The sequence below is a fragment of the Heliconius melpomene genome, chromosome 9 (assembly GCF_056956725.1).
Source record: "Heliconius melpomene rosina isolate 202511_hmr_F chromosome 9, ASM5695672v1, whole genome shotgun sequence".
NCBI classification, from domain to species: domain Eukaryota; kingdom Metazoa; phylum Arthropoda; class Insecta; order Lepidoptera; family Nymphalidae; genus Heliconius; species Heliconius melpomene.
In genome coordinates this window covers 568,787-585,644 of record NC_140397.1, presented here as the reverse complement: position 1 = coordinate 585,644, position 16,858 = coordinate 568,787, and the positions used below count along the sequence as shown (strand labels likewise).

General features: G+C 33.9%; 1 protein-coding gene across 2 annotated transcripts in view; it reads right to left on the bottom strand.

The window, feature by feature from the left end:
• Positions 1-38: 38 nt before the first annotated feature.
• The window catches only part of LOC146536091 (uncharacterized), a 45,316-nt gene continuing 28,496 nt past the window's right edge, over positions 39-16,858 (bottom strand). For both annotated transcript variants that reach the window (XM_085189956.1, XM_085189957.1), the window contains 5 exons: positions 11,977-12,056; positions 6,697-6,743; positions 6,314-6,476; positions 4,912-5,027; positions 39-4,409 (listed from right to left, as the gene is read on the bottom strand). In XM_085189956.1, coding sequence (XP_085046082.1) covers positions 855-4,409; positions 4,912-5,027; positions 6,314-6,476; positions 6,697-6,743; positions 11,977-12,049 — 3,954 coding nt within the window. In that variant the 5' untranslated portion in view covers positions 12,050-12,056 and the 3' untranslated portion in view covers positions 39-854. The remainder of the gene's footprint in view (positions 4,410-4,911; positions 5,028-6,313; positions 6,477-6,696; positions 6,744-11,976; positions 12,057-16,858) is intronic.

The following is a 16,858-nucleotide window of genomic DNA, read 5'->3' as shown; positions in this document are numbered from 1 at the left end:
ATACAAGCTCTCTTTTAAGGTAAAAAAAAAACCACAAATCAAAAGATTTTATGAAAAAGTTTATTGTATAAAAATAATCTTAAAATACATCTTATTTAACCCTTAGCAATATATTACAAGTCGATTGGCAATGTCGAAGCTATAATAGGTAACTATATCCCAAATAGTCTATGCTTATGTCTAATTAGAATACTAAACGGCAAGTATTATTATACAATATTAAAACAATAAATAAAAAATTTAGACAACTTAAGGAAGCTGGTGCCATATTATATATAAAAAAGGTCTATTTTATAGGGATAGACATACATACATATCTACATATTTTAATAGAAAGAAATGGAAAGTTTCTCATCGCAAAGATATATTTTGTCCGGGGTATGAATTGAACCTACTACATACAAAAAATAATAAATTAGAGGGATTTTATAAAACTGTATGAAAATTGGCGCAGTCGTGAATATTATCTACAAATTAAGTTTATATTATGTGTTTATATCTAGGGTTCGTTCGATAGTTGAGCATTTTTAGATTAACATTTTGTAAAGAAACGCGTTTTCCTTTCAATTATAAGATTTTTTGACATTTGAGTGTACTTGGATATTTCTTTATACATTATATAAAATAATAAACGATTTGATTTCCTATTTAATAATATTTTCTTGCTGAAATCGAGCTCGATTATATAAATATAAATTTTCTGATATAATTTGAAGAGCTACTTCTAAATAACTTAATATTAAAAAAATACTTTCACGAATAATCCTAATTACAACAAAACGAGTCTTAAGCTTTAATAGTCTTATTTGGGAAGTAACGAACCCTAATTATAAATAAATATTATATTATTCTAATCATCCCCATCTTGCCGCGATTGTGTAAAGAGATCTTAATAATTCTAACGCGCGAGTATCAGATTGGACTTTTAATTCTCCTTGAGGTGCGATTCTTGCTTCTGCAATAGGCCGATCTGGTACCGTTGTCCTAAATTGTTCAGTTTCAGTGGTTTTAGCAACGTACTTCCTACCTCCTCTTCGGCTTGGAGTAGTTCTTACTGTAGTGGTTACTTCATATTGCGTTGTCTCCTCTGTTTGTAGACTTTCTGTTGTTGTTGGTGTATTTGATAAAGCATTGATCGCTTCAGCTTCAATATTTAGATTTTTACCTCGTCTTAAAATTGGCGTTCGGTCAGATCGACGCTGGTATTCTGTAGTCTTTAAAACCTCGATATCAGACGCTGTGGCTGGAGCTTCGGGTAAATCTTCGTCTTTAGCAATATCTTCCATATCTTTCTGAGAAACCGCCATTAAAGCTTCAAGTAAAGCTTTTTTGGACGCCTCTGCCGTTGAATTGTGATCGTCGTCACAAGTTTGCACTAATAACAATATTAAACGCTTTACAGTTTTTGATTTCGTTTTCTTCATTACGTTCATTAATTTTTGAGTCGTAGTGGAATTCATACCTCCCATTATTTCTTTAGCTTTTTCGACAATTGTATCAGTTACTGTTGATATATCCAATGCGGGTTCCGTGGATGTGGGGTCCCTTAGAAGTTTACCAGATCTTTCGTTTTGCTTGTCATCAGTAGTGATTTCTACATTCACAGTTGATGAGAAAACAGGTTCATTGGTTGTTAAATAAGATGATTGTGTTGTTGCAGTGTCGAGTGCCCACGTGTTGGTTTGTTGAGCAATTTCTGACACACCCTGTTCTGGTCCTGTGGGGCTAAGACCGTCGTTCAATGTAATTGGATCAAGTATTGTACTTTGCCAATTTCCGAATGTAGTCTGCCATTCAAAGTCATTCGTTGACTTTTCACTATCTGGAGATGTAAATATATTGCCTATTAGAGGACTGGCTGTTGTTAAAATTTCTGTTTGCTCACGAATTGTAGTAGTCGCTTGAGTGGTAGTTTGTGCAGTTGTTGTATCTACAGTAGATTGCGTAGGGGCTTCCAAATCTTCTGAAGGTCTTTGTATCAATTTCTTTTCATCTTGTTTTAATTGTTTTCCATGGCGTAAACTATTTGACTGAGGAGAAACGAAAGATTGACTGTGAGCTCTTTGTAATTCTTCTTCATTTTCTAATTCTATACTGTCAGTTTCCGTGAAATAAACAGGAGTTGTACTAAAGAAGGTGTTCGTGGGTTTTATTTTCTTGCTTTCAAACCTCTGATGGGAGTTTGTAATGGGTGATAGTGTCGACTCTATAACGTCTAGACCCCAAGCTGTAGGAACTGTTGTAATTTCTGATACCTCATTAAACGGTGTTACATCTGAGGGATTAGAAAATTTACCGAAAGTTGAGAATTTGTTACCTTGGCTTCCTTGCCTGAATGAGAAATTATTATCTGTAGATGTGATTTCACTATGTGCATTTGTTCCTAAGGTGTTTGTTTTGAAGCTACCAGTATTTGTAAATGGGAACAAGGTGGAATAAATATCTCTCGTAGTAGAAGCAGTAGTGTAAGACGCAGAAATTCTTCCACAACATCTGTATGGACTTCGAGGTGTTGTTGGAGTTGAAAATGATGTAGATACAATTTCAGTCACGGGTCTGATAGTAGTACTTGCCTCTTGAATTGTGGTTGGATAATCATTAATAATATTCAAAGCTTTACTTCCTCTTATAGAATTTTGTGAATCTCTTATCTTATGATCGTCAGAGAACCCCAGTATCTCTTGGTCTTCTTCGTTAACTGTTGTTGTTGGCTCAGTATTAAACGACTCTTCTGTTGTTGTCACCACATCCGCAAACGATGGATGTGTTGGCCTTATATCGGATAATACTTTTCTAAACTGTACCGGGTCTTGAAGATAAGCAGAAAGTGCGTGGGTAAATACCTGAGCAAGCTCTCTTATTTGTGGAGATGTTGCTAACGGGCCTTGACTCATTTGTGCTGTTAAATCTTCTGCCAATTCATTATAGGTACCATTGGGATCTAATTTAATATCTTCTAATAAGTCATCGTTATTATTACCGTGTCCAAACAGACTTCCATATTTTGATATTGTTTGAGGACTAAACAAAGCTGGCAAATTTTGATCTACAGATCCATATTGATTGTTAACACTGGTAGTAGTTTCGCTCTCTTCAGGAGGAGTAGTGGTGGATAAATTATCTAAAGCTGTTGCGTAGTAAATTGCTAAAGATTGTAGAGTTTTAGGACTTAACGATTGCTGTTCAGACTTGTTGAATTGATTTTTAATATATTTTTCTGTAGTACCTAAGGTAGGCTCCAAGGTTTCCAAAGTTTCGAAGTTTAATTTCCTCATTAACCTATCCCGTCGCTCTTGATATGTTTCTTCTGTTGTTGGTTGATTTAGGTCCAAAGTCAAATATGCTTCATCTGCGGTAATCTTAGATAGTTTATCAAAAATTGTGCCCTCTGGAATTTTAGTCACAGACTCGAAAGTATCTCTTGTGTCCACTGTAGCACTATTTTCTATATTTGATTGGCTTTCAAATTTATCACTTCGAGCTGTAGCCTCAATTATTTTATCTGTTGTCACTGAAATTGTCTTATTCTTTTCCTTTTCCAGAAAATCTTTAAGTGAGGACACTCCTGGCCTGGTATAAGGTTCACGTCTTTCATTAGTCGTGCTTGTATAGCTTTTAGTGTAAGGAACTAAAGTTTGTCTTTTTGTAGTTGCTTCTTGTAAGTATTGTGCTGCTTGTTTCGTTTGAATATCATATAATGTTGTTAACGTCGGATTGTTAATTTTCGTAGACTTTGAACTATGATTGGGTGTATAAACAGGGTAGGGTCTGAAATTTTTGCTATTATATTCTTGTAAGAACTGTCTATTCTGATTTTGAGCAAAGGAAGCTGTTTCTGCGGCTACTTGCATTTCCCTTAAGCTATTGTGGTCATAAACAGGAATAGTGGTTTTATGAGTAGAGCTGTCAAAGATAGGCAAAGTTGTTTTTGCGGGACCGTTTCCAAAATTATTTGAAATAAGCTGCACTAAATTCTTTCTCCTGTTTTCAAAAGCAGTGATGGTCTGCGCTCTTTGTGTTGGGTTCACTTCAAATAGAGCTTGGTAGCTTCTTGCAGTTGGCTTTCCATTTACTACCTCCGAGGGAGGACTGTCCGTTTGAAGCTTTTGTCTATGTCTCAAAAATCTTTCAGTAGTAGTGGGAACATTAACAGGTGCTCTTCTGGATTCCGAACGAACATTTGTATCTGTACCGATTTGTTGAAGATCAGGATTTTTTAAATTGTGGCTGACCCTTTGGGATTTCTTTTGTTCATTGGAGTAGTATTCTACACTGGATTCGTATAGGGCGGGAGCAGACGCGCAGTCCACCTTGAACCACCAATCACAGATGAGATGCGACTGGCTGAAGATGGTGCCGTTTGGACATAAGAAGGAGATCTTGCGTGACGTGTCACATATATGGAACACCTGGAAATTAAATATTTAGATCAACGACTGATGACATGATATGGTAAAATAGGTTTTTAAATACCTAATTTAATATTCAGACGAACAAATAAGAATAACATATAAGTATGCATCTTAATAAACATCGTTAAAAATTAAGTATAGCTTAAAATTTAGTTTTAACTTAATTATTAGGTACTTCATGAATATTTTATAAATAAATTAAAATCGGCTTCTCGCTGTATCCCGTGCCCAGCAGGGTAGGCAGAGGGAACCTAGTGTTAAGACACTCCGTTCCTTACTTTCCGCCGAATTCTGGATACAACGGGTGTTGAGTGGCGAAACCCAACGCCTCGACACCAGACCTAAGAAATTAAAATATATCCCCATTCGTGGAAATTACATTTTTATTTATTCAAATATTTAATTTCCACGAATGGGGATCAGATTCACAATCAGTCGCGTTTAAAGTCACACTTTGTGCACCCATGACTGGTCTATAAGGTATATATAATTAATATACCTGGCAGTCGGTCTCCAGGTCAGCGTAGTATCCAGTAGGCACATTCTTGCAATTGAAGCCAGTGCTCGGTATGTTGGGTAAAGCCGGGAAGTCCACGCCAACTCTGCCAATTACACCTGTAAAGAAAAGGAATTCAAATATTTAATTATAATATCTCCAGCTGCTTTAGTGACTGATAATATTGCATATTTTTTTAGCTTCACGCTGTATCCCATAGCATAGTAAGCAGAAGGAACCTTAAAGAAGGAGACTAGTGTTATGACACTTTCCGTCGAATTTTGGGGGCATTGCGTGTTGAGTTGCGGAATTGTGTCAACGGCGCGCTTTGCCTCAGATTCCCGAGTGGAAACCGAACTCCCAACCTATCGCATTTACAGTTGCACGCTTATGCTCTTTTAAATAGGACTATCTAACAGAAAAATATAACACACAGAAACTCCTCAGCTTTGTAATATTATTATAGAGGTATAAATAAATAAACTGAACTTTTCTTACAACAAAAATCTAAAATATCTAATTTACTTAACATTCTATAGCATAACTATATAACTATATATAGCATTTAAACCTATAAATGTACTAAATATTACCTAAATCCCTCATAAACGCTAGATGACACTCATATCTCCACTATCAACCACTAATCATCACTAAAGGACACCATGAATAGAAACCTAATGGCATTATACAAATGACATTAGAAAATCGTATTGTATTGAAGTAACGTATTCGACAACAATCTCGGCTTGTTCCTGTTCCTGCACTTTCGAGTGAAAGTAAGGATAGCGCAGGTTCTCACGTTCATACGCGGCGCTCGTTCAAAATGTTAGATGTAGCCCTAATATATTGACTTTCTCCTAATATATACGGTATTCTAATGTTTTGAGGCTGAAGTGTTTGTTTGGTTGATCACGCTCATTTCGGGAACTATCGGTTCGCATATTGCATATTGCAAAATATTTTTTTGTTGACCAGCCCCTTTATTTGAAAGCGTTAACGGTTTCAGTGTAATCCACTGTTCATGCTGTTGGAATTCTTTTGGGTACATCAATCATATGCCATATGCAGTTCTTAGTTGTTTTCATTCGAGTAAACGCCAGTTGTATAAAATTCGAACATGTTTATTACATTCTGTATACGTATTGAGTAAGAATATAGAAGTTTTAACGTATAGCTCAATTGGAAACGACCACATTCACTGTTTCAAAGAGACGGGGGGTTTGATTCTCTCTAGATTCAAATTTATATGCTTAACAAATAAGTGTAAATATTTCTAAATTCAGGCTCAATCGAGTATTTAATTCTCCTCTTTGAGACTCTCTTTTCCAAGGCTTCGCCTATCCACTTCCTCTATAATTGTGTGAAATATTTGTACATCGCTTAAATAAGTATTGGAACTCACCAAGATGTTCAACAATATCCAAGTCGTGGCTGTCACTGGGTATAAGGCGCTTCACGAGGGACTTCCCTTCAGTGTAATCTTCGAAGCCCGCGGCCCCCATCGCTTGAGCGATTGCTGTTAGCGACTCCGCGCTCGGCTCTGGTATGTAGAGGTCTGGGGTATCCTGTAATTATGAAAAAAAAACCACTATAAATATTACAAAAAAATCAACAAGACATTGTAAAAAAACTACAAAGAAAAAACAAGCCCAATAGTCTATTAAAACTAACAGTCGAGACTTATTTTTCAATCAATTTTTTTAGGATCTATAAAAACTAAATAATACTTAGAACAATAATTGTTGGACTTGTTTTTTCTTAAAAACTTTATAAATTTAGCCATACCTTTCTCCGCTGTGACCGTCTTGCGCCATCGCAGAGCTGCAGTGTATCTGAAAATGGATATAAATATTAAATAATTTTGTAGAAAATTTTATAAATAACAAAATCATCTTCCTTCTGTTCAGGCCTTCGTTGCGGATGGGCAGAAGCGTGTGGCTGTAACGTGACGGTTGTGGATTCAATGGCGCATCTTGTCTCGTGAGAGCGAGAAATAATCATTATAATTCGTTCGAGTTCTTCAATTTGAACCAAGTCCCATAAGCAGAACCTAACCAAACTTTCATTAGTGAATCATTTTCAATAAAAAAAGATAAATCAAAATCAGTTGGCGGGATATTGATTTATTTGTCTATTTGCCGCATACATACTTAATACAAATTTGAAACATGCGAGTTTCTCATAGGTATCATTGTCAGAAAAACCGAATTAAGATGGGAAGCACTACCTTTCAGATAAAACAGAACCATCAAAATTAGTTCACCCAGTCAAAAGTTCTGAGGGAACAAACATAAAAAATACAGTCGTATTGATAACCTCCTCCTTATACAGAAGTCGGTTAAAAATAATTCATAATCTCAACTCAATAGTCTCAAAGATAAGTTTTATAATTATTTTTAACCGTCTTTAATACGGCTATAAGCTTATTGCTTATTAAGAAATACTTAAAGAAACGCCTATTTACATGAATGCTCTTGTTTTGATAATTGGTGGCACTTCCGGCTGAGCTTCCATACAATGTCATACAGATTACAATACAATACTTCGATACTACACGATATACAAACTTAACAATACACACAAATGTAAGAAGATTATTCGAAGCTTTTGTACTTGTAGCTTTCTAATCGACGTGTCAGGTATATTAAATTAGAAATGTAGACTTAGGCTTTATGAGCATCCTTAATCACGGAGAGGACTAAGTGGTTTATGACACTGTTCTATGCTTTCTATTTTTTTATATTTCGTTTACAGCAGGCGAAGCAGAAAAACCTTGGGAACAGTAGAACAAGCAGAAATAACTTAGTGTTTAGACACTCACAGGGCACAGGGTCTGATTGTACCTCGACTGTCGTAGGTTGTATTCGCACTCGGGAAAATAGATTATTTTCCATATCATTATTATCAAAAATATTATATTAACCCCAACCAATACTATCATCATCTTTTGTGTGAGGCTATCAATGAATGAAGAATTAAAAAAAACGATAATTATGAGTAGTTAATCACGTCTTCACGTCTTCCTTTAGATTTATAGTACTTTTGTTTTTGTTCCAAGTATCCAAAGCTTTCATACTGTTTGAGACAGCGAGCTTTCACTACAAAGTAATACAACACACTTGTTATCCATTACTTCCACTTTATATGCAGATATTTTATAGAAATGTCAAGAAAATGTTAAATAATATAACTAAAACTTTCTGACCACTCCAAAAATAATAAAGCTATTATTTATTTCGTTAAACTAACTATATTTTTTCAGGGAACATTTACACTGGGAACCTGGTGTAAAGAAACTTTGTTCCACCTTCCGTCCAATTTTCCACATGGCGTGTTGGGTGGCAGAACTCAACCTGGTTTTACCTTGTTACCAGAGAGAAGGAAAGAAAATAGTAATACGTTAGTCCAAGTGGGAATCGTACAATTAAAGGCGCTGTGAGACTGTGTCACGGCGGCGATAGAGCTTGTGAGGATTTTCTTTAGAGATAAAATGAATACAAACAAATTGTTTATTCTAATATAAATCTTTTCATCATTATTTTGTAATACAATATATTCTTTAATTATTTGATTTCTTAAAATTGATAGACAGCTTGTTTTAACAATTATACTAATCCTAATGATTGCAATTATATAAATTGTCTTCATATGTTTGTCTGTATGTGTGTCAGATCTAAATGCCATATCCTCGTAATAAAGCTATAAACCTGACTAACAATAGTTACATCGGTTGATAATTATTATATAATGTGTTACATGTCATCTGTTGCTCATCTAAACTTTTTTTTCACCTTCACGTTGTATCCCGCATATAGCAGGTAGGCAGAGGGAACCTAGTTTTAAGACACTCCGTTACTCTTTTTTCGGCGACTTCTAGCGGAGTGGGGAATTCAACGCCCCGCTTTGCCTCGACAAACGAATATATCACATATATTTAATAAGTAACAAAATTATTGACACTATAAAAGTTCTGATACAATTTAAGATTACAACGTCTAAATATAAACGCGACAGTTGTGGGTTTGATCCCCACTCGGGGAGTTATATTTGATTTATTTGACTTCACTGCTTTCCTAAGTAACGTGCGGCGTTTAGTTCAGGTTGAGGTCAAATCGCAATGTCTCAAATATCCGGCGGGATATATCTCACATATTAATTAAAATTCAGACAAGATATACTAAAATCAACAAGAAAGTTACAAAACCAAGAGCAAGAACTAACAAAAGTTTCTCCAAACCTATTATTTATCGAGAACTAGTTTTTAAAGCTCATCTGTTGAAATTATAATTTCCAAATGACACTCCTGACATTTCCGCTTCGACTCGGGACCTACCCACCAGAATTGATGGTTGTCTACCACAAATTATGGGGTCACCAGATCGATCTTCGCTTTTTCACCATAATTTTCTGTGAGAAACGAATGGATGGACTTATTTACTTTGGATTTTCGATATTTTGTAACTGTGAACTATTATATAGATGCGATATTATAAAGAACACTGAATTATAGTTAATTATAAAATTGTTATAGTGTTGTGAAATAGTTTAAAAGCAAAAATATTTATAAGATACTTAAATATTTTAGTTAACAACAACTCTTGGTATGACAATCAAAATAGCCACTGAATTAACAAGTATGTTGAGAAAGCGAAGATTCTATCATGTAAAGTTATCGACAGGCATTTTTATTCGATTTTTTTCTTATATACATTATAACTTAATCGATTTTATATATAATATAAATATTGATTAAGAAAAAGTTTACTATATTTTTTTAATAGAACGTCTATTTTCATTAATATAATGTATATTATATGATTACATTTAAACTCAGTGAAGTGAATGTTAATTTATGACAAGAAATCGTTTCATATGTTTTCGATTAGACAAAAAATCGATTTTATTATTAATTATCTATATTACGTCTTGAAATAGCGATTTACTTCTTGCAGACTATTTTATAATATGTTTAAATTAATTTATTTTATCATATTTGAAAGAGTTATTGACACATTTTAAATTGAAATGTATAGCAATCGTTTTTTTCATTGAATTAAAAAAATCTAAATTGAATTGAACAGTCCTAGAAATTATTTATAAAAGTTGAAAAATTCTGTTTTGTGACCAAAATACTTGCAGTTAAAGTTAGTTGGGGCACTTAAATGAGTCATATACAGAACTTAATCCATTTAACCCCCTAGTAAGTAGAGGGAACGTAGTGAACACAGTAGTTAGAGGGAACGCAGGGAAAAGACAATAGTAAGTAAGTAAAAGTGGGCGTGGGCAGCCGTACAAGTGTCAAATGTGTCATTGTCGCCAGCATCTTTGAAACTGTCTTGATGACAACTTGAAATATTTATCATCATATTATTATAATAATGTAATCGAAAATAAATATATATAATACATGGTTTTAGTTAATTAATAAAAATTATGACCATAGCTGTCTTTGGGAACAGTCAACTACCCTGACTTCTTTCAAATTTTCAAACCTATATCCTTTTAGCTTAGGAAAGTAAGTAACAACTAAACCTCTGAAGATACTTGCGTAACGTTATTATAGTGACCTTTTCATCTTCTCAAGTCAATTACTAGTGTTATAAATCTAATATTTTGACATTTTGTTGGGTCGAAATGATTTTCTTCGTGACATTTATTGATCAATGGGATAATTTAGTCCAAATTATTGATCAAAATTATGTTTTTTATTTCACGCTGTATCCCGCATTTATGAAGAATGGAAGACTAGTAGTACACTCCGTTCTCCACTTTCCGCCTAATTTTCGAAACCTTGAATAAGTGGCAGTTAACTTTAAATATTTTACCCATGGCGATGGCTGTGAGCTCGAATCCTATGCGGGGAAATGAACTATTTAATATTTTCATTTTCTGGCTCTGGTAACGAGACAAAGGGCAGCGTTAAGTTTCGCCACTCAACACGGAATGCCTCGAGAATCCGGCGGAAAGTGGGGAACAAAAATGTCTTAATGGGGATAGAGTATCCTATAAGGTTCGCAGGTTCCCTTTGCCTAAAACAATATAATTACTTAATATGTTCTTATATTCTTATACGTATTTGCATATATCAAAGACGCACATATTAGTAGGGCGTCTCGAAACAACGTGATGCAAGTCTTTTGTTGGGACGGCAATAAATAAGAGGTTACTTCACGCAATTTACGTGTTGCATTTTGTGCCCCCCGTCCCGCTGCGTGTTGTTGCGTGTTTGTATTGAGCTTTTCATACGTTTTGTATTGGTAGTGTTACGTGATTGGGACGTAATGGTTGTAGATTCAAATTCATTTGAGTATTTTGTTGTTATATACGTGTTTTTATATGTGTATGTATGTGTATTATAAAGTGGCGTAAGTGTAAACGCTACAGGTTATGTGTTCGCAGTGCCGGTTTTAGCACTACCGGCGCCCTGGGCGAAATTTTTTCGGCGCCCCCTAATTACAATTCAATAACATACAAAACAGGAAATGAGTACAACGAAATAACCATGTATTTAAAAAAAATAATGACAAAAACTAATAAAATTTCACTTCTTCTAGCCTTTCTATCTGCGAACTCTTTTATTAGGCATTCAAAGTCTATGTTTTCTGCAATTTTATTTTCAAAGTTGTTAAGATCACGTTGTTTTTTTCAAAGACGACGATGACTTTGTTTTTTTTAGATCTTAGATCATTTTAAAGGGCATCAAGTCCCCTAAGCCGCACCTAAGCCGCCGCTTTTATCCGGCGCCCCTGGGCGGCCGCCCAGGCTCGCCCTACCCTAACGCAGCTAGTGTGTGTTCGACTCCTATTCGAGGAAATTAAATATTTCATATTTTCCTCTTCCTTTATTTACTCTCTCTGACGATGAGGCAAAGTGTGGCGTTGAGCTCTGCCCCTAAACACGCAATGGCTCCAGAATTCGGCAGAAAGTGGAAAACATAAGAGTCTTAAGGGAAACGGAGTGTCTTAGCACTTTCTAGGTTATCTCCGCATTATCTGCTATGTTCGGGATACAGCGTGTAAACGAAGAAGAGGGGAAGAAGATCGGCGTTTAATGAAGAATACTTACTTATTGCGAGTAGCATGAAAACAATTATCGTATGTGAAGACATTTTTATTTTCGACTCCTTCCACCACCGCATGTTCAATCTGCAAAGAATAAAAAAATATTAATAAACATAAAATAAGATGAAAGGTACCCGAAGATACCCATCTTCACCTATCTCTTCATCTCTCTCGACTTCTATGTTTAAAACGTGAACGTTTAAAAAAATTTTGTATCCTCATTCATTTTAAAATATATATAGGTATAACTTAAATTGAAATTTTGGCTATAAATATACATAAATGTTTATTATTTCCTTAAACATGACTTGGCACCTGTATAATTAATATAACTAATCATAAACCTTCTTCTTTGTATACTTTAGATTGTATGGAGAAATAAATTATTTTTATTCAAAATTTTTATTTATCTGCAAAATGAGATAAAACTTTAAAATAATATAAATACATAACTTCAGGTCTACTAAATATAATATCTCAAGGAACACGCGTCGCTTATGCAAAAATGAGCAAAAATCATTCTTCCGCCTTACATAATGTTTAGTCAATCGATCAAATTATACACAATTATAGTTTATACTATTTTTCTTTATGAAAATGTGGCATAACCTAAGTTAAAATATAATTTAAGTCTATTTTAAGTAAAAAATTAGAAATTTGTATTGTTTCAATTATATGAGCTTACTACGTAAAAAATAATACCGTCGTAGCACATCGATTGGCAAATTGTAAAAGTGTCGGATTTGGGTTCGATATCCTTTCGTGTAAAACGGGATGTCTTATCACTTATACGAACACCAAGCTTCCTTTGCCTACCCTGAATTATTGCCTGTTTGTTTGTTTACTGTTTATTTGTTTTTATTTTTTTTAGCTGCCACTGTATCTCGCACCTTATTTGCGAGATACAGTGGCAGCTAAAAAAAATAAAAACAAATTTGTCTTTAAAAAAACTTTACAAAATTCACTTGTTTTATAGTAATTGTATTGGTTAGGCCACTTCTATCTAGACTGCTATATTTATATAACGAAAGGCGAAAGCATGATTTCTTGAGAGGTCAGCCGACGGTTGAGAGGTCGTAATAAAGTTCGGGCTACCAGATAATTACATGTAGATCGAACGGCGAGCGGTAACTGTTGGCAGTTAGTTAGGTAAACCTTATAAAACTAGGTCTTTACTTAAGCGGAATGAAGGAAGTTGGAATCCTATTTGGAAACCTTTCAAATATAATTTTTCAAGTGGAATGAACTATTTACATTTTCTTGGGTCAAATGATAAAGCTCGGCGTTGAGATCCATCTCTGTCTACCGTGCTTTATGTAGATGAAGCTCAAGGAAGAGATAAAAAAGAAAAAAAATAGATAAACATGAAAGTATTCATGTTAGCGTAAAATACTTTGTAGAATTACATTAAAAGAATGGACAATATTAACTTTTTGACAAATTTTCGTTTTGCTTTTTGACAACAGTAATAACATAAATTGCTCAAATTAATTGTACTACGAAAGAATATGGAAGAAATATAATAAAAGAAAAATAATAAGAACGAGGTTATGATAAATAATAATTTTGTTTCTTCAACATACAGATAAAAAAAAAACTAATTTCTATTTTTGACGTGTATGTATGTAGAGCCACTTTATTCTATTAGGTGCATATGTATTTTTATATTATAAACTTTGTTGCAAATATTATAAAGCTTTGTTATGTAAATAAAAAAAACTTAGGCTTCTATTCTTTCGATTTATCCATGCAATTCATGGATATCAAATAATACGTTTTTTATCTTAATCGATGATCACAACAAGTGGTGGCCCTGGAGGAACATCGCACGGACCCCGCATGAGGTCGATCTATTAAACGTTGCAGCCAAATTACATTTATATAGCATCCATTGTTTATAGTGTAAGTTGCGCAAGCGCACATTAGCGGGAAACACGTATCTACTCATGATAGAGGTAGCCTTCGGAAAAACACTAAATTGGGCGTATAAATCTATATTTTGGTTATTATATTAGGTATTATAGTCTTCATATGTAGTATACATAACTCTCGTGGTATAGATTTGTTATGTTTAGAGACATGTTTTTGATTAAAACCTAGACATGAGTGAAGAATGCCACTAGATCTTCTCTGTAAAGCGTTTGTTTAAATGAAATTTGACCTTTATTTTTCCCACTGAACTAGGTATACTCATATTTTTTAAATGAAATTGAAAAAATATATAGAGATTTTTTTTCTTTCGCGGGGTAAAATGGGGGAACAGCGTTCAGAGAGTCAAAATGCAGAGTTTAATGAATTCTCTCCATTTTTAAATATCCATACGAAAACAAAATTTAACTTTAAAAAAATCAAAACAAACAAACAAAATACTTAATTCTCACGTCATATAAAGTGTAACTCAGAAGTTTATACTTAAAATTAATAGTACAATTATGTTTTCGATTATTTTTTAAATGTGCCCATTTTCTTTGAACATCCATTGTTCTAATAATATCCTTCGAAATATTCGTGTTTCGTAGATGTAAATGCAGTTTCGTAACCTATTGTGTTGGGATTATCAAGAAATGTTCAATTTTGTTATATATGTACATTTTCTAGATATTCATTTTATGGAAAACATAATTTCTTTTCAATATTTCTCTGTTTTTTCATTTAAGCTGGATAATATATGAAACTGGTTAGACTGAGGAAAAGTAGAGTTGTTTCAATAGGTACATCTCATGATGTACTGAAAATTCTCTGGTAATAATGGAAGTGGTGATCCACTACCGAATTAGCACCGACTTCAAAAATAACGAATTTTAAATTCTAACTAGGCGTATAAGTATCAATATTTTATTTTTTATTATTTAAGTTAGTGCCTTTAAATATAACTTTAACGTCGATTTTGGTTTTTTAAATAACTTTATATTAACTCACATACCCAGTCAAAACACGTATATATAATAATCATTATTACGCCACCTACTACTTCTAGGATATTATTATAGCAATATACTATTAGAAGGAACATAATTAAACATTGAATATGCACATAAATCGTACTTTCTAATAGAAAACTGGTGGACAAGGAGAAAATCGTTAGTGGCTAGTGATGATTGAATGTTTATATAAATAAACGTAAGTTTTGTTTACTTAGGTTAATGCTTTTTTTAACTTATCTTATAACGCTTTACCCCGCAGGGAGAGCCAGTGCTGAGACTCTCCGTTTCCATTAATTCATTTCTTTTTCCCACTTATCGTCGAACTCTGGAGTCTTAGATTACACAAAAACTACTTGAAAGATAAACATCTAGCCTAGACCGATGACCCTCGAAAATTGTCCGAAATTAACTAAAACGTTGTGTTGCCAACACTAACTATTTACTGTATGTAATCTCGTCACGGCAGGTGTAATGCTAGTGATTGATTACTATACCAAGTTATAGTAAGGTGGGCAGAGGGAACCTAATGTTGAGACACATCGTTTCCTACTTCCCATACAATTCTGGAGGCATTGCGTGTTGAGTAGCGTAATTCAACGCCTCGCTTCAACGACAACAGTAAAATAATTAAGTTAAACAATAAAGAATGAATAATAGTAGATTTTAAATTATGTAATTATTATTATTGGAGACGCCATCTTCTACAACGACGAAGTTCAATTGGTCAATTATATCTTTCACACTTAAATACAATAATTAAGTATTATAATTAACGTTCCCACATAATATGTTTGACCTGTAGGATAATAAATGATTCATAATATATAATCAAAATTTAAAACATCGAGTCAGCTTCAGGGTGCATGGTAGGCGGCGGGAACCTAGTGTTAAGACACTGCGTTCCCCATTTTCCGCAAAATTTTTCGGGGAATTGTGTGTTGAGTGACGGAATTCAACGGCAGGCTTTTTGTCTTGGTGATAGAGCGAAGAAAATAAAATGCTAATAAATAAGAATTATTTCCCTCGCGTGCGGATCGAACCTACAAACGTCGTTACAGCCACACCTTTGCGCCCCTGGGCCACGACCCCATTTTGACCTATCGTTAATAATATATGATAATTTGGGTTAAACAAATTAAAATGGTTGATGAGGTACTGTAATAATTTGACCTCAGAGGCCTCTGTTGATTATTTCGTGTTGAGCCTTAATGCAATTGTGGTTTTGTCGTACTTTATTGTGAAAAAACGTCATTGTCCTATACTAAAGCTGCTATTTTGATTATAATAACAAAGATCTACACTAAAACATTGTATTATATTGTTTCAAGGTCTTGGTAATATACTAATATCTCTTTAATAACATTTTGCAGGGTGGACAGAGTAAACCTAGTTTTAAGACACTGTATTCTATATTTTTCATCAAATTTTCGATTTTTGTCCCGAATGGGAATCGAACCCCCGACCGTCGTGAACCTTGCGTTCAATCAATTACATTTCAATTATCATATTAAATATATCTGCAATTTATTTTTAGTCAATTATTGTAAATTTATTAGAGGCGTGAATTTTGAAAGCTCAGAATAGTCGTGGGATCGATAAACAAGCTTTCTTATTCTTAGTTTAAGCTCGGGCGGAGGTCAAGCGTGAACTTTTACTTGTCTGTACTTGTCCACTTGTCCACTTGTCCATGTTATGTATTGGTACCTACTTGAATTTAAAGCTTAAATCTTTTAAGTAATAATAATAATAATAATAATAATAAAAACATTTATTGCCATAAACAACATATACACATTTAACAAACAAATTAACAATTTAACAAAAGAACATTATGGCAAAAGGTATAACTCAGCTAAATGATGCTTGAGTTTTTACTCTCAAGCATCGCTGTTTTTCAGTTACACCTTGGATCACGGACAAACAGACTCTCACAAAAAAGAAAAATAATAAGAATAGAATTAA